The sequence below is a fragment of the Frankliniella occidentalis genome, unplaced genomic scaffold (assembly GCF_000697945.3).
Source record: "Frankliniella occidentalis isolate FOCC.00 unplaced genomic scaffold, Focc_3.1 Scaffold283, whole genome shotgun sequence".
Taxonomy (NCBI): Eukaryota; Metazoa; Arthropoda; class Insecta; order Thysanoptera; family Thripidae; genus Frankliniella; species Frankliniella occidentalis.
Genome location: NW_026267409.1, coordinates 290,810 through 312,950, shown reverse-complemented (window position 1 = coordinate 312,950; position 22,141 = coordinate 290,810). Strand labels below are relative to the sequence as shown.

Genomic DNA, 22,141 nt, shown 5'->3' with positions numbered 1-22,141 from the left:
GGCTCCCCCGGCTACAATACTTAATGCAAACACCGCAAAGGAAGAGTGTTACATGTGACACAAAATTACACTGATAAACTAAGTGTTCAACTGCTCAACACTTGTAAGTGTGCAACTGCAAGTTGAATACTTGCAAGTGTGCAACTCCATAGTCGTACACTTGCAAGTGTGAAACTCGGTAGATGTGCACTTGCAAGTGTGCAACTACTCGGTTGAACACTTCCTTCGATTGGAAGCTTCGTGTGTAGGAAGTGCTCAACCGAGGAGTTGCACACTTGCAAGTGCACGCCTACCGAGTTGCACACTTGCAAATATTCAACTTGCAGTTGCACACTTGCAAGTATTTAACTTACAGTTGCACACTTAGAAGTGTTGAGCAGTTGAACACTTAGTTTATCAGTGTAATTTTGTGTCTGTTTCTCCCGGTTTCTCCCTTGTTTCTCAAAACTGTGTGGGCGAAAACAGATTGCAAGAGACATCTGATAAGAACGCAACACTGGCACACGCGTGCGCGCACGCTGCCTGCTAGGGCCGGCTGACCAGGGCGAGGGCGGCGGAGAGCGCCTGCCAAGTAGGCAACACGGGCACACGCGTGCGCGCGCGCTGCCTACCCGGGTGCGCTCGGGGGCCCTGGCTGCTGGCAGTAGCGGCTGGGCGGGGATGAGGAGTGTCCAGGCTGGAGGCGCGGCGGGGCGCGGCGCGGCCCGGTTGGCGGGGCGGGCGGGGCGTGGTAGGCCGTGCAGGGGCGCGCCCGTCGGAGCGCCGCCGCGCCTCCGCGTGACGTGTGACTGGCGCTGGCTGGCGCGCTGGCGGGGCGCCGGACGGCACGCGTCACACTTAACTTTGCCGCGGCCGGCGGTAGTGCGATGGTCGATAGTGGCGTTCACTCGTCGAGTTACCCGGAGCTTCACGCGCTCACGTGCTTGTTTGTCTCTCACTCACACTTTGCAAACGCGCTGACAGCTTACAGGCTGAATACTATGGAGAGCATTTGTGCACGACTGAAAGAACAATGTTTTAAAAATAGATTTTAAATCACGCTGCCCCAATAATAACGCAGCTCTCACGAGTCCACGACGACGGCGCAAAGACTCGCCTTGCATATTTACAACAGCCATTATATGTGTTCATGGTCGAGCGGTCTCCGACACCTCTCACCACAATGTAGACCATTGCTGCTATAGTGTGCGCTCCGCAGCGCGCCGTGTTCGGGGGCTTGACTTGCAAAAGTCCCGGGCGGCGCGTGGTGCGGTGCTGACTGGACGAAAGGGCTCCGCTCTGCGTGTCCCGCGCGCTCTGCGCCGCCCGCCCGCGACCCGGCACAACTTTAACCACAGCCGCAACAACCCGCGATCAACCCAAAATCAACCGACGTGGGATCTTTCCTCCCTCATTTCCTACGCCAGAAACGACGCTATGAATTGCAACAATGAAAAGACGCGTTTGGATTTTTTTTTCTTTCAGAGATTATTTTGCTTGCCCGACTTTTTTTCGAGAGGAATATTTCTTGTCCTTCGTCACGACCTCTTACTCTCACCCCTATCGCTCCAAGGCCGCTCCTGCCCCATGAAACTCCTTCCGCAAAGCCTCCTCGATGCGTCCTTGGAAGGGAGCAATAGAATAGAAAGGGAGCGAGAGAGAGGGAGAGAGAGAGTGCGAGGGGGGAGTGACGAAATGCCGACATGCTCCAGGCGCGCGCACATGTCCGTCCCAGTCGCGTACCCCGAGAGTATTAAAAGCCGTTGGGCGAACCCGGGGGAGAGGGGGGGGATGAAGGGAAGTGAAGTGAAGTGGGAGGGGAAGGAAACGGCAGTGAAGGGGATAAGTAAACCAAAGGGAAGTAGAGAGGCAGAGAGCGAGGCAGGCCTTGATCTTGACACCGCCCGTCTATAGCCTGAGCTCCGAGTCCGCTGAGTCAGTCAATGCGGCAAATGGAAGGCGAGAGAAATGCCCGCGGCCAGGTTGTATGGTCGCGCCGGTCAGTGTCCAGTATATATATATCTCTCTCTCTCTCTGAATCCCACACTTTGTCTCTCCTCCTTTAGCGAGCAACAACAACTTCACATTTCTAACTGGTAGCAAAAGGGCGACCCACACCGTTTAGTGAGCTTAACGAGGCGACAGCTTAGCATTTCTTTACACGGCAAAAACGACGTCATGGAATTCCCAAATGTGCTTGGAAACCGTAGTCGCATCAACTTGGTTTCCAGCAGGCTGTCGACAGCTCCGATTTTCCAAATGTGCTTGGAAAAGCCAGCACAGCACAGCCTTCATTTGCATTTTATTATTTGTTTTTCCTGCGCTACGCATTCCGAATTTCGCACACTGTTAAAGGCTTACAGTGATTTTCACAGTGCAGTGAAGCCTGCAGCACTGTAGCTTACGGTGATTTTCACTTTAGGCTACGGTTATTTTCATTGTTAGCTACAGTGAATCTCACCGTAAGCTTAAATGCTGCATGCTTTCACTGTAGCTTTGTAGCTTGCGTTGAAAATCACTGTAAGCTTTTAACAGTGCATGGTCCCACAGCAAAACCCTAGAGTAAAACAAAGGGCGTCTACTCACCAGTAATACGCTATTTTATCGCCGTTTCCGCAGCGAACGTTGCGGTCCAAAAGGTTATAGCAGATGTTGGTGGTGGCGCCGTCCAGCCACTTGATCTGCACGGGGCCCTTGCCCATGTCGAAGTTGTAGTCCAGGAACTTGCCGGGCGTGTAACTCGTCTCCCAGTGGAACTGCTTGTATACGGGCAGCCAGAATTCCTCGGGGTTGTCGATGGACTTCTTGTACATCTCCTCGTACTGCGCCATGCTACTGACGAACGCATTCTTGGACAGCTTGGCGTTGGGCGCGAACACGGCTGGGATTTGCTTCTCCATCTTGATTTGTTTCTCGCGTTTACTTCACTACAGAGTAATAATAAATTAAAGTAATAAGTTATATCACAGGTGTACGGCCGGCAGCCCGCTCAGCAGACGACACTAGCAGACGACGCTAGCACTGCTCCCCCTCCACCGGGCACCGCGACGGACGGACGGGCAGAGAGGCGACGGGACGGGGACGGGACTGCCCGGTACGTTGGCCGCTGGCGCACTGAGCCGAGCTGCCTGCGCCCTGCGCGCGCGCGGGCTGGGCTGGCGGGGCTGGCGGCGGCCGCGGGAGGGGAGCGGAGAGGGGCTGCCAACGCCGCGAGCACTGCCAACCCTCCGCGCCCAACCGCGCTCACGTGCGGACCGCGGGCCCAGAGCCACGCAGCGCAGCGCAGCGCGCCCACGTGCCGGCGCGCGGGGCGACAGCAGAGGCCGTTGGCAGCCCTGGCCCCGCGGGCGGCGCGAGACTCGACACGCGCGCCGCCGCGGCCGGCCGGGCCTATGCACCGAGAAAATCTCTGTCTTGCTTGAAACAAGGGAAAATACGTAGAGTCGAGGAATTTTCCCTTAAGAAATTACAAATAACTTTTCTTCATTAACTAGAAGGCCACACTGTAAACCCAAGTGTGTACATGGTACACTCTTCCTTGTGTGTACTTGAAAGCACAAGGAAGTGTGTGCCTGGCATGGCAGGAAGTGTATACATGCATGGCACACACTTATTTGTGTGTGAGGGGACCCCTCTCCTCCTCACCTCTCACCCGTGCGCCCGCCGAGTCGAGGATAGGCAAACCCGCAACACGGCGGCGCTGCTCTGAATCACCCGGTTCGCGCCACATAGAGTGGCCCTGTGACAAGTACACACCTCCAAGTGTGTGCCATGCCAGGCACACACTTTCTCGTGTGTGCTTTCAAGTACACACAAGGAAGAGTGCACTATGTACACACTTGAGTTTACAGTGCATGATAGCTTGCAATCAATGACAAAAATCTACGGTAAATCAACATTTTGACCTGATATACTTTAGCTAACGTAGACACCAAACAAATCATCCCTGCGGAAAGTACGTTTTTATCCACCGTTTAGTCTCTGCTAGCTCTTCTAGTGCCTGAGAGGTAGGCAACATCTTGTCCTTAGTGCATGCGTGTATTGCGGGCTGGCCTACCCCGAGTCTCACAGGCGCTAAGATCCTCCCGTCATTTGGCGAATTAATCCGAGAAAAATGAGATACCGGGTGTTTCACTAAGGTGTTTAGGTTTGCATAATCCTTGGCGCCGTATGTGCCAGGGAGAAGGCAAACCAGTAACGCTGTCTCTGCTCTGAAACAATCGGTACTTGCTGTTGGACGATCTCTAATGTAGTATGTAGTACCGCGATAAACATAAGGGTTGCTTCAATACATTGGGCAATGTATAAAACTGTTCTATACATGAGCTAATGCATAGCAATTCCTCTACATTAGGTACTTTATAGCAGTCTCGCGCCTAAGTTAACAGTGTAGAATTGCAAACGGAATAAAAGTGCGCCACGCGTACGGTTCATATGCGGTACACTGGACTGCTGCTTGACAGTTCCGGTGGGAGGGGAGAGATAGATCAGGGGGGACGGGAGAGGGGGGGGGGGCGGACGGATGCACGAGCTCGCCATTGCCTTGTCATCCTGACCCAACAAGTATTTGCAACATTTTCATGCGCGGGCCCAGGATTAGGCCAACCATAAACATCCAGCAGCAAAGTAGCGCGCTGCGATCCGTGCCAAGTATATTCTTTTACTCGGTACACAGCCGCACTCGTATCAAAGAACCGCATCACGATCACGTACGGAGAGGAACGCCTCTCTAGCACTTGTTCGTTGTGTACATGCAATCGCAACTGTTAGCTACTCATCTCAAGACAAATTTCCACGCTGTCGTTACTTTGTCAATTACAAACTCTTAGATCGATTTTAATATAATTTTCACAACCTCGCCCATGTTTTACAGGGTGTTTTCTTTTTAATGGCAAACTGTGCCGCATCATGCAAGTTAGCTGGTAGGTTTTCCTACCCTCTTAAACCACATCAAACCAAAAGGAAATTTAAAAGATCGCGACTCATTTTAATTTTTAGCACCGAAAGCAAACAAATGAACTGTGAGAACTATTACACTTCGGGCAATTTGTTTCGGACCCGTGCAAATTCTCTTACATATGACTAGCCCCCACCCATCTCTTAAATAACTGCGCCGTTATTCAAGTACTGTGACGTCAAATTACGTATAATGTGATTTGTGTCACATGGTTTAGACTCATGTCACACTTATTGTTCTGCTGTGACATACCAGGTGGCTGATTAACCCCGCACACTTCTGTAGTTAGACTGTACCGCACGCACGAGTGCGGGCGGGTTGCCTACTCGCCCCGCCTGTGCCCGGGTTCGGGGCACATTGGGGCACCATGAATACATGGAATGGGGCACATTGGGACAGTTGACGCGCTTTCCTGTGAAATGTATACAACATACATACCGCCTTGCTGTCTGGAAGTCCAAATAGGCCAGTCATCTACAAAATGAGACAATTTTGGATTTTTTTGAAGTGTTATATCGGTCACTTTTGATGAACTGTCCCAACGTGCACTTAATCGCCTTCCCCGTGATTCCTTTCCTTTTCTTGGGTATTTTGGGATTGAACTCAAAATCCTTACTTGCTAAATGTGTCGTAGGGAACTACCTACCGACTAGCCACTTGCGCGATTTGCTACCGCATTTCAGTTCGCCTAGAAAATTGCAAACTAAAATAAGAGGGTATCTTACTTTCAACAGATTTTTGAGCTCATCGTTATTTGATATTTTCTGTACATCAGACATGATGTGCAATCTTCCCATCCCAACACTGATGCCATCATGAAATATGCTCACATGGGCAGTCGGTCAATTTTTTCAGCATGCAAATACTGTTACAAATAGATGAGATTGCTACTGTCCCAATGTACCCCGTGTCCCGTGTCCCAAAATACCCCACCTTCCCTTACGCCTACCATGGTCCCGTGAGGGCTGAGCGATGAAGGGGTATGTCATGTTCTAACGAATGTGACATGATATTCTAAATAACATGACGTAATTCACGTGATATAGAATGTGCCGTCACAGTATCTAAATAACGGTGTGTGTGTAGCTAAGCTAATAGCACTGAGCGGTGCAAGCTAAGTCTTCCGTAATCTTAGCACACAGGCAAACTTTATATTTTTTACGCTCATGGCGCGTTTGTCGTCACCCGTAAAAAAGGCAAAGAGCGCGCACGCGTGCAGGCGGCAATGTATACACAAGGTAAAAGGACGACTCAGGCAACCCCTTCTGTTACTTGTTCAATGGCAGTCCATCCATCGCCATCCATTTTCTGCTAATTTGCAAACTCGGTGTCGTTTCGCATCCGACTGATTGAAAAGAACCCCTGGCTATAGAGCACGCGTCTATTGAACCGAGTCGATCGGATGAGAAGGGGGAAGTCAGGCGATGTCTGTCCCGTGCACGAGGGTGCGGTGTGGCTATCGGGCGGCAGCCAAGGCGGCAGCTGTCCGTGCCCATCAGCTGATTGAGCACCGCTGCCGGCGGCATTCGGCTAGGTCCACGCATGATATGATGGTGTGAGGGGGCGACCCCGCGACCCGGGCGGGGCGGGGCGGGGCGGGGAGAAACAGGCCAAACAGGGAAAAAATGGAAAAAGTGGTGTGATGTGTTAGTCATTGACTCGAAAAGTCCTGAGCTAAACAACGGCCATCATCAGGTCGCCCGCTTTCGTGGGGGGAGAATAGGGACAGTTGGAATAAAGGAAGGTCATGTTGTCATCTCTCATGCGTGGCACTGGCACTAAGTAAAAAAATGACTTCAGAGAATTCTCTGATGAAAAAAAAGAAGCTTATCTCAAAGTCGGATGCATACAGACACCTCACGCGTCACGTTTGTACCGCGTATTGCGTCTGTCTGTCTGTCTGTCTGTCTGTCTGTCTGTCTGTCTGTCTGTCTGTCTGTCTATCTATCTATCTATCTATCTATCTATCTATCTATCTCTATCTATCTCTTTTGTTTTAGCTGTTGAGCTTTCCACAATCTCATCAACCATTAAACGTCTAGACACGCACTTCACTTTGTGATTACTTAAACTGTCGATCACGAACCAAATATTTCGACTGACCTACATTTTAATCAATTCCGACCCAACCCGAACGAAGTGCGAAAACAGCGCCTCAGAAGCCCCGTGCTGGCCATCCTCACGTACATGTTAATCCGATTCCACACTGCCCGAAATACGTACAGTGCTGGTCGTCCTCTTGGCACCAATATAACGCATATTCGGACACTTATAAACCGTAAAATGAGCAATAATCCGAATCTTCTGCAGGCCCCCTCCCACCTCGTACTTTTTCTCAAAGTAGGTGCCGTTAAGGCAACAGGGAATAATATCGTCCGACCCACTCATCCATTATTAAAGACCATGCAAAGCTTAGTTCGCAGTGGACCCGCGAGGGAATTCCCAACTCACTCCACCTCCCTGCACTCATATTTAAAAGCGGGTCTTTGAACTAATGGTCTCTGCATATGGAATCCGTCGTTGGGAATACGGGGTGTTTTTTCTTTCACACAGTAGTAGACACACTGCCGATAAAAATGTACAGCGCGACTGTTCAAGCCATTGCCCGACCGATCTGTACACTGGATGGACCAGAGTCTTTACTATGACGTCTGACCTGACGTCTATTCACATTTAATATTTGTGATTCTTTTAACGCACGCACCTACGTGCGATGTAGCTTGTTGTATTACACGCAGTTACATCGACAACCGGCACCACATTTACCAAATTTTCTTATAATTGCGAACACATTATTGCGCAGCAGCAGCAGCGCAGGTGCACAGATAAGCCGGGAACAAAAAGAAGTTCATAACAATGATTGTCTGGTTTCGTCTTCTTCGTGGCTTTCTCTTTGCCTTATCCTTATAAAAAAAGAAAGTAGAAAGAAAGTGGTGTTTGTTACTTTTCCCCTATCTCTTACAATGGTTTGGCTACTTTGCCTCGCGTGGGCACACGTATCGAATCGTTATTTTGTTTTTCGGCGGCGATATGCCATGGTGAAAGCAGAGAAAGTTCAACCGCGTGGGTATTCCATCCTGAGCCGTGCAGAAGTTAAGCCCAACGCAGCCGCGGGGCACCCGGGGCACCCTCGCGTGGGTGGACCGCCGTTGCGCAACAAAGCGTGTACTTATCGAGAGGCGTAATAGCTGATTTAGTTATTATTTTTATTTTCCCACGTAAGGCGTTGGTTGGGTGGGGTGAGTTCAAGGGGGCTGAACTGATCGGCGACAGAAGATAGAAAAATACATTCTCAGCTCTAAAGGCCCGAAGCCACTTCCAATTGTTCAAAAATCTGCTGTTCATTACTTTCAAAAGACAATGATATGTTTGGCTCTTTTAATTAAAAATCCTGGGTCTGCTTTCAAAAACGAATATACAATGTTCTGCCAATGGGAATGTTGAAATTCTCTTTGAGCATGTGTCAAACCCTGGCAATGCAAACATTTTAAGTTCCTTCGAAAGAGGTTTTAGTGTTTGGGACTTCCCTGCTGATGCACTTCCGTTCTGCACTCCTAAGGCACACGGCCGCACCCTCTTGCTTTGCCGCAGTACGGCACAAGTCTTAGACGGTGGTGCGATCCACCATATGACGCACCCACGATGCTTTTCTACCCCATGATGTGTCTAAAGGGTCTGAAGTCACCCTCGGATCGTGGCGAGCACGGGGACACGCTCTGACCACCCCTGCCGAGACAGACCGATTTATCACCAACAAGCCCCCACTTCTCTTTGTTACTTGCGATAGCTTACATAAGACGCGTGATGGAAATTGGGATTGGATTAGATATCACATTGGCGGTTCGTGTTCAGGTCACGGTGTGGGTGCGCGGGTAGCTGGGTCTTGCGGAGGGTTTGGGGGGAAGGGGTGGGGGGTAACACGCTCGCCCCGTATCACACGGCCCAACCATCCCGGGAACGCGCGGCCTACTATCCTCTCGAGTGCTGGTCAGTGTCATCTTCATCTGACTTCTCTCCCCTCCCATCGGTGCACCCACAGTTAGTTCTCTTGCGGACAAAAAAGAACAACGATAATGACGTTACTTTTTTCTTTCAACAAATTTATGACTTATTGGTGGAAGAAAGGTATTCTTTATGACGGGGACACACCATTAACCTCACTAGGCGCACAATGATTTAGCAGTACCTGTGAATGCGTCAGTTTAATTTTGACCAATAAGCCAAAGCAATGCCCTGATTCCACTCTCCGCAGTTCAAATTACTTACTGGCCTCCTGAATGAGCCTGACTCTGTTCATCGTGGTAGACAGATCTTCTTGTCCACACCGTTTACTCGCCGGAACTCGCCATGAGATGGTTGCTTCGTGTGCAGTCGTCTCTTTGAGTCGTCTGCCTACCGCCCAGGGTGGCGTACAGTCCTGGGCAGAATCTTATATCAGCTGCTATGCAGAGCATGTCGATTTGTTCATTTCCATTTGTTTGGTTTCCTTGATTTACTAGGAAGAAGAGTGTGAAGAATATAAATATTATAGTCAACAGAAATTGATGATAGACACTTTATTTTTAGTGGATTCATTTTCCACATTACTTTGCCATATTAACAAACAGATGTTAGCACCCATTAATTTTTGGTGTCAGTACACAACCACTCTCTTGCAATCACAAACCTCCTAAAAACAATTCTTAGAACACATAAAAAAATCAATTTTTACGAAATCTGATCAAGATGACAGTAAAATGACCAACAGTGAACAGAAAAGGATAGAAAAACAGGAAGTACGCGATACAGTCTCAACACATATTTCATAGACACACAAACGATAATTTTGACTTGCAAACTAAGAGGAAGAGGGGCTGCACTGAAACTCAATTTACATGTTCACAACAAAAGGCTTGCCACAGTTTACATCTTTGACTAAATGATATTTTACACGTGGTTGGAATTATAAAATAAACTTTATAAAAAAGAAACAAAAGAAAAACAAAAGCTGAAATTAAATGATGTGTCTTTGGTATTCACCAGCTCATCAATAGCCTTAAAAAAATCTCCTTTAAACACAATTTCAAATCTTATTTGTTTTCATTAGTGTGACACGTTGTGTAAAGAAATCAAGATCACAAAATAAAATATAGCAAGTGTAGAGTGAGACATATAGAATTGAACACTCAACTTAAATGGGGGTTTAAAGACTAGATTTTACTATGAATCAAATGACAATACAGCAGATGAAAACATGACCAAAACTATGAAATCTCACTTCAGAAAGTGTCTCTTATTACTTCTGAACACCTTTTGGTAGCAACATTTAAATTGGCATCAGAAAGTCTATATTACTGTGTAAGAGGGAAAACAGAAACAGGCTACTACATACTGAGAAGATCAGGTACAATCTCAAAATATATATAAATATATGTCCATATGACAAAACCAACATTTTGACACATATTTTTGGTTCGTTGCCGTTGTTGCTGAAATTTGTTCAGAGAAAGTTTTTTAGTGATACCAGTTTATGGATAATATGTTAAATTGTACAGAAAGAAATATTCAACATAGCAATATCTGGAGGTCCTCCCTCGATAAACATATCCTTATATCTTATTCAAAACATTTAGTTTAAAGTCTCAGGTAATTTAACATGCCAGTGGACGTTCAGGAAAGTAACAGAGATAGAACACAAAATTACCATAGATCTATGTGAATGTGGAAATTGAAAGTTGCAAACACTTAAAACATAGATCACAAACAAACCATTAATAGTCAATGGAGCCTGACAGTGTAAGTGAGAGCATATAAATAAATTAATAGATTTCTTCTCACAAAAAGGTACATATAGAATTTGAAACAACTGCAGAAAATTGAACACGATAGATATGATAGTCCTATAACAAAAACTTAACAGTAATACTGAACAGTTTTCACTTCCTTCCCTCGAATAAAAGTTGTAATTCACGATTGGAAATAATCCAGAGACTTTTTAGACCAATAGAGCTAATTCAATGAATAATGATATTGCTAGCAGAATGGGTCTCATATTTGTAGTGTGCATGGCGGAGAGGGGAAAGAGAAGGGGATGGAGCACAGACACCTTTTTTGATGTATGTGCATTGTCGTTTCTGTCAATAAACGTAGAGACATGTATTATCAACCTTGGGAAACAGACATCAAACATCAGTAATCCTAGTTGAGTTCACAAGTAGAGTTTTAAACAGCTTTGTTTGAAGCAAAGAAAATGAAGGGAGGAAGTTGACAGTAATACAGCAAACCAGTCAGGCCAAAATTTTTGGCACAGGGAATTCTATCAGTAAGAAAACATAACAATAATTACATAAAGTGAACAATTTGTAATCCAGACAAGCAGAAGATGGCACATATCACATCAATTTTAGAGACCTGTATCACATTAACAACAATTTAAAAGGATCCGGAAGATGAAAAGGTAATTATGCTTTCAGGTCAAAGTCACGTCTATGTAAATTATCAAAGAAACATACAAGGAAAAATAACATAACATTTATAACTCTCTGTCTTGATTATTAATTAACAGGTGTAAAATAAACTAAAATATCAGCTGAGTAGTTCTACAGTTTGTCAAATATAAAAAGTAAAATTCAAAAACAACACAACAGAAAACTGAAGTAAAATCACAAAGGGTAAACTGCAGATTAAATTTAGGGACACTTCAAATGTACAATTTTATTTCCTTTTTAAATTGACTAGGAAGATTTTGAACAATAGGTCATTTTTGGTATGTCTGAAACAGATCATTCAAGAAACATCAGGAAAAGGATAGTCCTTTACTAGACAAGGGAATTATTTACATAACTTTACCCCAGAGAGCTAATAGTGATGGGCAATAACAACAGCTGAGGCAGGATTTATACTCATCAAAATAAGTCATGTTGACAAGAACAGGCATCTGACCAGCCATGCTAATCATTCCAACAAGTTTAAACATAATTGCAAAACCTATGTCATTGAAGTTGCTGGAACTATTATCTCTTATGGAAACAATCTTTAAGTGGACAAGCTCTCGAGTACGGTAACAAACAAGTTACCATGTTCAAAAGACTGGGATTCAGTAGTCACAGAACACAATTTAACAGATAAACTCTCAGTTCAAATAACAATTGTTAATTATTGCACTTTTAAGAGACAAAAGTCATAGAAAATATGTAAGAAACATTATTGGAAAGTGGTAACATGACCAAATGATGGTTATCAAGAATCGTATCTCATTCATCTGCTAGATTGTCTGAAGCAAAGAACGAACATAATGGTTTATGTATGGCTGGCAACAACAACTGCCACAGAAAGGGACAAAAATTTAATCACAAAACTGAGGACAGGTAAGATTTTTGAGTAACAAAAGTGAAGATATGAAATGGGAAAAATGTGATGATCTGGTCCCTAAAAAATATAAACACAATTATTCCTCTTATTATGAATATTAGCACTTCAAGATTTACCTCCAGTCAAACATGGTAAAACCAAACCACGCACTGAACTTTTACTTTCACTTAGATCTCATCCCATTTAAACAGGTACTCTAATATCATTTTTAGTACAATGGGGTGATAACAACCAATGTAACTCTTATGGTTAAAACAATGCACAATACATGGAGAGAAACCTGAAAACTTAGGAACTTAATTGATAAAAATAAAAACAAGTCCACAATGTTCAGAAACGGTGACACTGTAATGTTTTAAAGAAGCACTCTGCCGGTATCAAAGACATTTTGGTTATTCATTTCAGAAATGTTGTACAATATTAGATTAGATAAAGTTGTGATTTACTGAGTGAAAAAAAATTTAGAATCTACTTAGAAACTGTCTGTTCCACCTTCAGGATTGAAAAGGAAATGATAAGAGAGAAAGAAAGACAGAGCAAATTGTGTCACTGCCATTGCTGGTGAAATGTTGAAATGTGGACTACTACATTACAGCCTTGAACTTAGTTTCATTGCCCTGTAATTAACATTAGCTAGTATTGCAAATTATCTTAAACCATCACAACATGATACTCACAAGAACATGTCTACAACAAATATTTGCTTGAGCAAGAAAGTTGAGAAGGCAAAAAAAAAGGGCTGAGGCTCTGAATGGTTGCAGGTAATTACATCTATAAATTATGTAAGCAAGGTTAAATAATAAAAAAAAGATAAAACTGGAAGTTTTAAAGTCTTAGAGATTCAATTTTCATTGTATCTTGTCATTAAACACAGTACAGCTTGTCATTAAATTAAAATCTCAACTTGATCTTTAATTGGAAGTGACAGAATTTTTGAAATTGAGGCCATGTTTAGATTCAGGATTAAGAGGACTGGATAGTGCACACCAGCAAAGCTCCTGAGGTGCAGAGAAAAGCATAATTCAGAGCCACAATTATTGAAATAAAGGAACAAGATACTGTATACAGGTCAAAATAAATATCAATAACTACACCTATGTTCCACCACATATTCATTGGGCAACTGAGAGTATATGCAAAGGGACATCTGCTGTCAAGACCCAGAATATTTTAAATTTGTTAATAAATAGAACAGAACATAAACATACAAACAACAACTTCAAAATAACATAGAAAGAAAAATACTTAAATTATATCTACATTTATAGGTCACATTATTGTTTGATTTTCAATTTCACAACATTTTCTTGTTGGCAGTTTGAAAGTGATCTTTCCTCACGTCATCATTGTTGAACTTCACACAGTCTATTTCCTCCAATGGAATTATCTGAAAGAGAAATTCAAAACCACACACCCAGTAAGCTGTCATTGTGTTTCAAGGGTTCTGTTCCCAACTGTTTCTTCAAAATTGTATAAAACAATTCAAAATTGTTATTGAGTGCTTTCACTACATGCCACATAATAAACCACGTCTTAATCTGTATTAGAAGAGTTATAGTTTCTCCTCTGGTGAACGTGGTCCTAGACAACAAAAGAAGAAAAAAGTATTGGTTATTATTCAATTTGCATTTGACATTATCTGATAAAAGGGGGTCTTTGCTGTATAAAACAGACCTGATTGGGTAGCTGCCAGTACTTCCACTGGCAGTGAACCTCTCCTACGAGACAGTAAGGGTTCCAACACAGGAGTGGGGTCTGTAACTCCCATTCGTTGGATTAGCAGAACCTCGCGGCGCCAGCGCTGCCAGGTACTGCTATCTATACTGCAGTCATTGAGAAACAGTTCGGGTCCTCCAGAACTGCGCCTAAATAACACAAGAGAAAATAACTACTAGTACTCCCCCATCATTTAGTGTGAATATCCACTTCGGATATTAATTTTATTGATGTGCACAGACACTGTTGCGTTTACCTGCGCAGAACTTTCTTGACCCGGCTGTTTCTGGTTTTACCATTACTGTTATTATTGTTGCTTGATGAGCGCCCTGGTACTGAGGGCTGCTCTGTCAGTCGGCGCAACAGCTCCAGGCTGATATCAGTTGGAACAGAACTTCGACGTACATCCAAATAATGCAATTGTCTATTTACCTGCAGAGACAGCGAACAAGCAACCTACTTAATGAAAGTATTGGAGATCTATTAACAAAACTACTATAAATTTAGTTTATACATACACATGATGCACCAACTGATACCGAAGTAGAGGCAGGAGATCGAACTTTTTTGTCAGGTGCAGACAACCGGTGAATTAAATCAGCACTGAAGGAATAGTTGGATGGTAACTTTGACTTTTCCTGAGGCCATAGTAAGATTCCCCCAACTGGATCCCAGAACACACTTTTTTGACAGTTGCCATCGCTGTCCCTAAGGCCAAATCCTGGAAAATAGAATACAGTATCTATCATTGAATCTGCTAATAAACAATAAGACTAAAAACGTATCAGAATTTATAGTTTGGTACCTGCTGGAGCCGTAAGAGGAGTTTGGGCAGGACTTGATGACACCGGCAAACCCAATGACTGTCTTGCAAGGTCATGTGGCAAAGATGATTGACGAGGCATAGAATTGCTGCTTGAGTTGAGCGAGGTGGTGGCAGATTGCAGTGACTGAGCAGGAGGAGAGAAGCAGCCAAGATTCTCTTTGGAAGCCAGGGGTCTTATAACACCTGCATAAGCGAAGCCAGACAGCATAACCACTAACATTAACAGCAAATTAACAAAGTAGCAATGAATATCACTTCAATGCACACATTCATTTAGTTTCATTAGATTTTCTAAATTTAACACTATTGAAATTTAATTTAACAAGCATAGATGTTAAGCATCAGTATTGCGGTCAAAACTTTGATTAAGTTTATGATTTAAAGTTATTTAAAGCAACACAATAGTTAAAATCTTGGTCATGTTAAAAAGTGTCCAGAAATTGAATACCGGTATTAAAATTGCCAGTATATAAAACAAAGCAAGATGAAGTAAAGTAAATAAAAATATTAATGGCTTTTAGTTTAGTTGTCATTTATATTATTGGGCAGAAGTCACGACAATATTTTCCCGACTAATGTTCAGTTGGTATGTATTAACATGGAGTAACACTAACACTGGGTGTAACACTGAAAACAATCAATCTGAACAAAGGACAGGTAATTTGTTAATTAAGGGACAATTGTGCAATTGTAAAAGAGAAGTTACGCAGAGATGAAATTTCCTCTGACAATTTTCAAGATGGCTTGATGAGATTTATGTTATGGGTGATAACTGGACTATCTGCAGAGGAAATAGGAACAGTGCTATACTGTTCTTGTGTATATTCTCCTATAGACTATTAAATAAAGAGCTCACATGGGCATGTTGCGTGCATTACATTCACTCCACTGTTCTATTTAAATTATTATCAGAAAAAGAACAAAAAAAAAAAAAAAACAGAAATGAGAAAAAGATATTAAAAGTAACGACAATTTAGCTTAGGAAAAGATACTCTCCACCATCACTCTGTTTCTCAGTACACTTTGCAACCAGTTGACATGCAAATATGGGGACATTTACACTGAACTACACGGCACATGCAAAATAGAGAACCTCTTTGTTTCATATGAAATTTGCAACGTCCATTCCTGAAATTTAATATAAGTGGAAGGTAATAGAGAGAGAGAATATTAATGCATGCAATCTGCCTTAGTAATTGTGTACCCTGATTGTGATGCAGTCTATAGAACAAATAATACAAACTGCCCATTGATTTACACATAAGATATGTACTAACTACAACACTCAGAGGGTGTTTTGTGTTTTGTGCTCATTTTGTTGATATGTATTTAAAATTGTGAAAGTGATCTAGCAAACCACTCTCCAAGAAAATCAAAACTGACAGAAATGTTACCTCAGTTGGAACATTAAAATCTGATGTTATTAATGTTTATTATGAAAATTAACAGATAAACAATTGAAAAAGATGAGAATTATGGAAATTCCTGTACAATTGTGATAACAAGTGAATGATGATAATAAATAAGTATGGCGATAACAGGAATAAAACAGAAGTAGATGTAAGTACTCTAACAACACAATGGCATGCTGGTTCATCTACAGTAAAACACAAAGTGCTCATCCTATTCACACTCTTGCCCTACTGCATATTTTGGTATTGCTGACCAGTATAAAACGTGCAAACGGACTCATGATAATGAAATGGGAAATGGGAGAAACATCAAAAATTGGACAGTAAAGTTGAGTAAAGTTTTAAGAAACAAATTCTTATTACCCAAAGTTACTTGAGATAATTGATAAAAATGATGACCTACTGTATGACGGAGGGACCATTTTTATTTATCAGAAGCATGTTATGGTCATAATCCAAGTCCTCATCAAATAGAGGGGGGCATGAACAAATTATATTAAAGAACTATCTGACAAACACACATTGAATGACTGATAAATGGTGATTGAGTAACAATCGGCACCACAAGAATGAATTGCTTCTTATCACATCATTCGTTATTTGAAAAAAATTAAGTTTGAAGAAAATTGAGCTAGAAGCAAAACCAAAATTTTGGTGCGAAGATACAGTAGTTAGATAGAAATAACTGGATAATTTAATGAATCACAAAGTTAAATTTAAAAAAAAATGTGTCAAAATAAAAGTTATATCAACCCAAATTTTGTGCAGTGTTGATGAAAGAGCAAGACACATTTTTTAATGGTAGCTTTCACTCACATCCAAGCTTCCTGGATGAGGGAAATCAAAGTAATGATTATATACAACCATTTTCTCCAATGTAAAAAAAAAATAAAAATAATAATAATGAAGGGAAATAATCACAAACCATCACACATGTACACTACAGGTACTATCTACACACAATATAAACAATATGTATCCACCCACTGATACACTTTGGCAAAAGGCACTGTGGAAAGTAAAAAGTCATTTTGACCTTCAGTTTCAGTTGAGGATGGTATGAGAGCATCATTTCCAGAACACAGAAAAAAAAAACATGTGTAAAGGTGGCATCAGCAAGTCAGGCACTGGCACAGGCACAAATAATTCTGTATTTTGAGAGAGCAAAATTGCTGTATCAGCTGAAAATTTTACAGTAGTAATAAGTTCAGTTGAGTGGAAATGAGATTTTCCCGGGAGCATATGTGTTTTCACTCAATAGAGTTAGCTGAAGTGATAGCCCAGTCTACATAAGAACAGAATCCCTATTGCACTATGGGTCTCACAAGTCCTTCTCCACCACCACCAACAAATAATAGTGCTCTACTTAAACTGGAACAGTTCCTACTTTGTCGTGAGATGTCGATAGGCACAGAGCCTCTTCGACAGAATCTCTCCATCCCTGGCCTCAAAGACACTGGTAAGCCCAATGGTACATCTTCTCTCGGACTTAATGTCACAGGTGCAGAACCTCTTCTAAGAACCAAACCCTGGAATCCAATTTAATTCAATTAGTATGTGACACCTAAAGTGTCAAATAAAAAGAAACACATCTCAATTGTAATTAATTTTTACCTGGGGAACATTTCTGCGAATGTTGCTCACACTGGGAACAGTAGTTACACTGCTTGATACTTCAAGCTGAGGATCCACATTTTCCTTAAACTGAAGTCGCAAGGCAGCTGCGGCCAAAGATATTTTCTCTGCCCCATTGGGATCAGAGAGGGAGAGTCTTGCAACTTTGCTTGCTTTTGTTTTGTGTTCACTTGGCTGCTCCACAGGATCATGCCGTTTGACAGCTGATGATGAACTTGAATCAACTACTGGAGACGATAAATTATTTGATCGAGATGGTCTTGTCCATGGAGTAGGAGGAGTATTACAGCCATTTTGTCCACACTTGAAAGAGAAAAGAAAAAGAAAGGAAATAATCATATTAGACAAAATATGAAGACTTTTTACATTTGAATAAAAAGATGAATAGGATTTAGAGCAGCATAAAAATTGAGATGAAAGATACAAGTTTATCCTTTAGCCAAAAATGCAGTCTTAGCACTCATTTTAGAACAAGAAAGACAGAATTGGCAAAAAAAAGAACCAACAAATAAAAACAGTCAATAGGCAAGGCAATAAAAAGACAGGGAAACACTTGGTGTAAAAACATATGTGCTATCAAAAAATTATATATATTAAAGAAAAATGAAGAAGTGGAGGACTTGTGCACCGTACAAACAAATAATCTGGTCCATTCACAAATCAGATCAAATCATGCAGTCAGAGCCCCATTTGTGCTTGGTAGGCAGGGGCAGGCATATTTATACAAGCAGATGGTAGGATGTTGTTTTGGTAGAGTAAAAGAGAGAAAGACATTCAACTCCTAGGGAAGTAAAGGAAAGCTATACATTTACAAACGCTAACCATAATAAAAACATTTCCTACAAAATGAGAAGGTATTGAAATTAGAGAGTGTCAATGTATGCACTTGAATTACTGAAATTTAGTTGGGGTGTAGCAAAATTTTCCAACTGTGGAGTGTAAGATATTAAGAGAAAACTCAAAAGATAGAAGAGTCCAAAAAGAAAATAACAAAGCAGAGTTTGAGAATATAATGGCATGAGCCAGTTTTGGCAGGTTTACAGTAAGGTCATGAAACAGGCAGGCACTGACCGGTGATCCATCCTGTTTAGGAAGCGCAGTGCCTGTAAGTTCTGCTCTACTTGAACTGGACGAACTTGATCTACTAGTTGGGTTTGCAACTCCCTCAGTGCACGTTGACATCTCAACGGTGGTGGACATGTATCTTGCTCGCACATAAGGTTGTACTGGTGGGAAGGTCTGTTGTCTTGTTAAACTGCGTGGAGGAGCTAATGTACCAGGAGAAGTTGCACTACCATTCCCACCATGGAGCACCTATAAATCGATTCATCAGTTGCGCATATATCTACATTCTAGAATGAACTTGGTCCACCAACAGGGATGAACTTAACTACTTACTGTAGATAGTCTGCTGGCCTCTGTACTTGTTGTTATTGATGCAATACTTGGCTCTGGAAGGAGATTTTCTGCACTAACAGGTCTCTCTCCACTCCGGTCCCCACCCATAGAAGAAGAGCAGGATGATTGGAGGGAAAGTTGAGAATGATTGAGAAAGTCATCTAGTGCCACATCTCCACATGAGTTTTCATCTTCCTCCAAATGTAGTACAGGTACTAAGGTGAAGCGTCTACAAGTTCCCCGATCAGTTGTCTAAAATGTTAACATCAGAACAATCAATAAATTTATGTATAAAAATATTCAAAAGGGGGGCATAATTTGACTCACAAGGGAATCCGGCCAAGTGTAAATTCCCGATTTTCATTCTACTTTGGGAAATTGTTGGTCTAAATGTGTTATCGAAGGACACACTCAAATTTTTGGCTCAAATTCATATTTAGGGGTTATTTTGGGCATTCGTTCCAAAAGCTGCCATTTCAGCTAATTTTTCAAGAATATTTTCTGTAAGGTAACTCGGCCAATTGTGGCCTTCCGAGCGAAAATTTCATCCGTTTTGCCCCATCTGAAGCCATTTAGGCGCTACCGCCACGTTTAGGAGGGGAAATGTATGGGAATCACTAGGGCTTAAGAGCAGCGGTTGTAAAAAGCAGTCCCACAAAAAATGTTATGAAACAAAAGTTGTAGCAAAATTTAAGCTCTTTAACTTTCCTAAAGTAGAATGAAAATCGGGAATTTACACTCGGCGGGGTTCCCTTGTCAGACTACGAGCATACCATTCCAGAAACCTCTGTCCTAACAATTGTTTTTGGGAGTGACGGCCTACTAAGAGGTACTGAGTGGCGTCTTCCTATGGTGGATGCAGTTCCACTTGTGCATTGATCTGGCTGATCTGGCTGATCTGGTTCCATTGGCAGTGATGGTCTTCTTAGAGATTCCGAAAGAAGATGCTCCTTGCTTCCCTTCACATTGTCATATTCCTCCTCAACCTCTTCCCCTAGTTTCTCGGCCTCCGCCACCTGGGACTGAAAATATTAATTAATTGAATTGTTGGAAAACTAATTGACAGTATACTTAAAATTTATGCATAGTTCTAACCTCTGCCTCAGAAATTTCGGTTTTAACTTCTTGGTCAGCCTCTTGCTGACACAGAATATCCCAACGTGCTTGATTATTTCGAAGGTGGTTGATCATATTATGTGACAATGGGGTATCCAAAAACCTGTGCCACTCCTCAAACAAAGGTGCAACTACAAATTTGAAGAAACCTGCCAGAAAGTCAATTGTTAGCAAAGTAATTGTCACAACACGATATATATTTTGACAAATCAAGTTAAATAACATTACCCACCTGCTTGTATTTTGGGAACTGAGTTTGTTGTGCGATCACAGAGGGATGTTATTGGTAAGTTCAGTTGGCGTTCATAATCTCCCTGTCGGAAAAACTCCTCACAAACTTTTAGACTCCATTTCCGGCTGACATCCCAAGGTCTGCATGGGTTTGAAATATCAGCACATTTCAAAGCAATTTGGAGGATAAAGTGGCGGTCCTCATGCTTTGTCATATCAAGGGATTTGGTATCAAGATATTTCTGCAAGAAAACCCCCCATAAATTATAACAGGGTATCCAAACCATTTTCTAATTGGTCTAAAGGCGGATTGTTTTATACTTTAAATTTAGTGAGGAATTCCTGTTGTCGAGTTATATCAGTGGCTAAAATTAGAGATGCTATTTGTTCTTCCATTTCCTTGCGACAATCTTTTAGCTGATCAGCAAGATTGCTTTCTAGAAGGCATCCCACTGCACTGCGCCAGTGGTGATTTTCCAAAACAGATGTATTCTGAAACATAAGTAGTTTTAGGTGGATTAGTGGGTGGGATGGATCTGAGCATAGTCCTCATACGGTGGTACATTATAAATTTAAGTTAACATTTTACAAAGGTACGATAACAAATCACTTTTGTTCCAGAGGACACGCAGTAGCACTACACCGACAGTGTTCCTCACCTCGTACAGTGCAGCCAGGTGGTTTGATGTGGCGATGAGGAACGGCTGGTTCACGCCGGGGTGGTCCAGGTCGTGCGTCACGGCAGCGATCAGGGCGGCCATGATCTCCAGGGGCGTCAGGTATTTACGAATCTGAAATGGAATTTAAGTCATGATCAGAGGGGGTCGACAGGGCATTTCCAACGACAGTCAACGAGCTATTACCTTTTCTTCCTGAAGGAAACAATGCATTGCCTGCGTGACATCAGTTGCGTGTATTGAATTATGGTATGGGTTATTGCCGTGATAGCCGTCCTCAACTAAGCCTTTAAAAAATATTTGAGAAAAACAGGGAGAAAAATTAATCACTGTCAGTCCAATTAGCGATTTACCAACAACAACCTGCAACGGCCAAAACAGTTTTTTTTTCTTTCTTTTTTTTTTTTCGTTTTTGAGTGGAGTTTGGGGGAGTTATGTGAGCTGTGGCTCTTGACTCTCCGGACCATTTGCTTCGATTCCCCGCACCCCTCCCCTCTCGACTAGGCCGAGCCCGACGACGTCCAACCACACTTTGCCACCGGCCGCCGCCGTCGCCGTTCGGCTCAAACGGACGCAACACCCACGCGACAAAATCAATACATGATCCATAGGTCCACCGCCGAGTTCGGTTGGGCCCGGCAGCTCGAGCCTCAAAGTGCGTGAGAGGCGGTGAGAGGGAAAGGAAGAGGAAACAGAGAGGGGGTGGTGGAGGCGTAGCGGTGGTGGAGGGCGACACAATCCGATACGGCAAAAGCGGACACAATATTACTTTGGATTGTTTCCGGACTTGGAAACTGTCCCTACTTTGGATGCCAATGCCCAATAGAGCCGGGCGGGGCGGGGC

The 22,141-nt window shown here is 42.8% G+C and overlaps 2 protein-coding genes across 7 annotated transcripts in view; both read right to left on the bottom strand.

Annotated features, from left to right (window-relative positions):
• Positions 1–2,518: 2,518 nt before the first annotated feature.
• Positions 2,519–9,329, bottom strand: LOC113204907 (acetyl-coenzyme A synthetase-like). Its single transcript, XM_026420283.2, has 2 exons — positions 9,203–9,329; positions 2,519–2,906 (listed from the first exon to the last, which is right to left on the bottom strand). Exon 2 carries the CDS (start codon positions 2,877–2,879, stop codon positions 2,562–2,564), a length of 318 nt encoding a protein of 105 aa, XP_026276068.2. The 5' UTR covers positions 2,880–2,906; positions 9,203–9,329; the 3' UTR covers positions 2,519–2,561.
• A 148-nt stretch (positions 9,330–9,477) lies between these two features.
• LOC113204894 (uncharacterized) overlaps positions 9,478–22,141 on the bottom strand; it is a 72,822-nt gene continuing 60,158 nt past the window's right edge. For 5 of the 6 annotated variants that reach the window (XM_052273570.1, XM_052273571.1, XM_052273572.1 and 2 more), the window contains 15 exons: positions 21,484–21,584; positions 21,280–21,411; positions 20,942–21,112; positions 20,622–20,862; positions 20,369–20,538; positions 20,047–20,295; positions 19,274–19,525; positions 18,947–19,189; positions 17,855–18,178; positions 17,628–17,769; positions 14,808–15,011; positions 14,521–14,723; positions 14,259–14,434; positions 13,961–14,151; positions 9,478–13,867 (listed from right to left, as the gene is read on the bottom strand). In XM_052273570.1, the coding sequence (XP_052129530.1) occupies positions 13,839–13,867; positions 13,961–14,151; positions 14,259–14,434; positions 14,521–14,723; positions 14,808–15,011; positions 17,628–17,769; positions 17,855–18,178; positions 18,947–19,189; positions 19,274–19,525; positions 20,047–20,295; positions 20,369–20,538; positions 20,622–20,862; positions 20,942–21,112; positions 21,280–21,411; positions 21,484–21,584 (2,828 nt within the window). In that variant the 3' untranslated portion in view covers positions 9,478–13,838. The remainder of the gene's footprint in view (positions 13,868–13,960; positions 14,152–14,258; positions 14,435–14,520; positions 14,724–14,807; positions 15,012–17,627; positions 17,770–17,854; positions 18,179–18,946; positions 19,190–19,273; positions 19,526–20,046; positions 20,296–20,368; positions 20,539–20,621; positions 20,863–20,941; positions 21,113–21,279; positions 21,412–21,483; positions 21,585–22,141) is intronic. The other variant, XM_052273573.1, reaches the window with a different exon arrangement.

Excerpts from the sequence above, each read along its gene's own strand:
- LOC113204907 (XM_026420283.2), bottom strand. The coding sequence starts at position 2,879 with ATGGAGAAGCAAATCCCAGCCGTGTTCGCGCCCAACGCCAAGCTGTCC.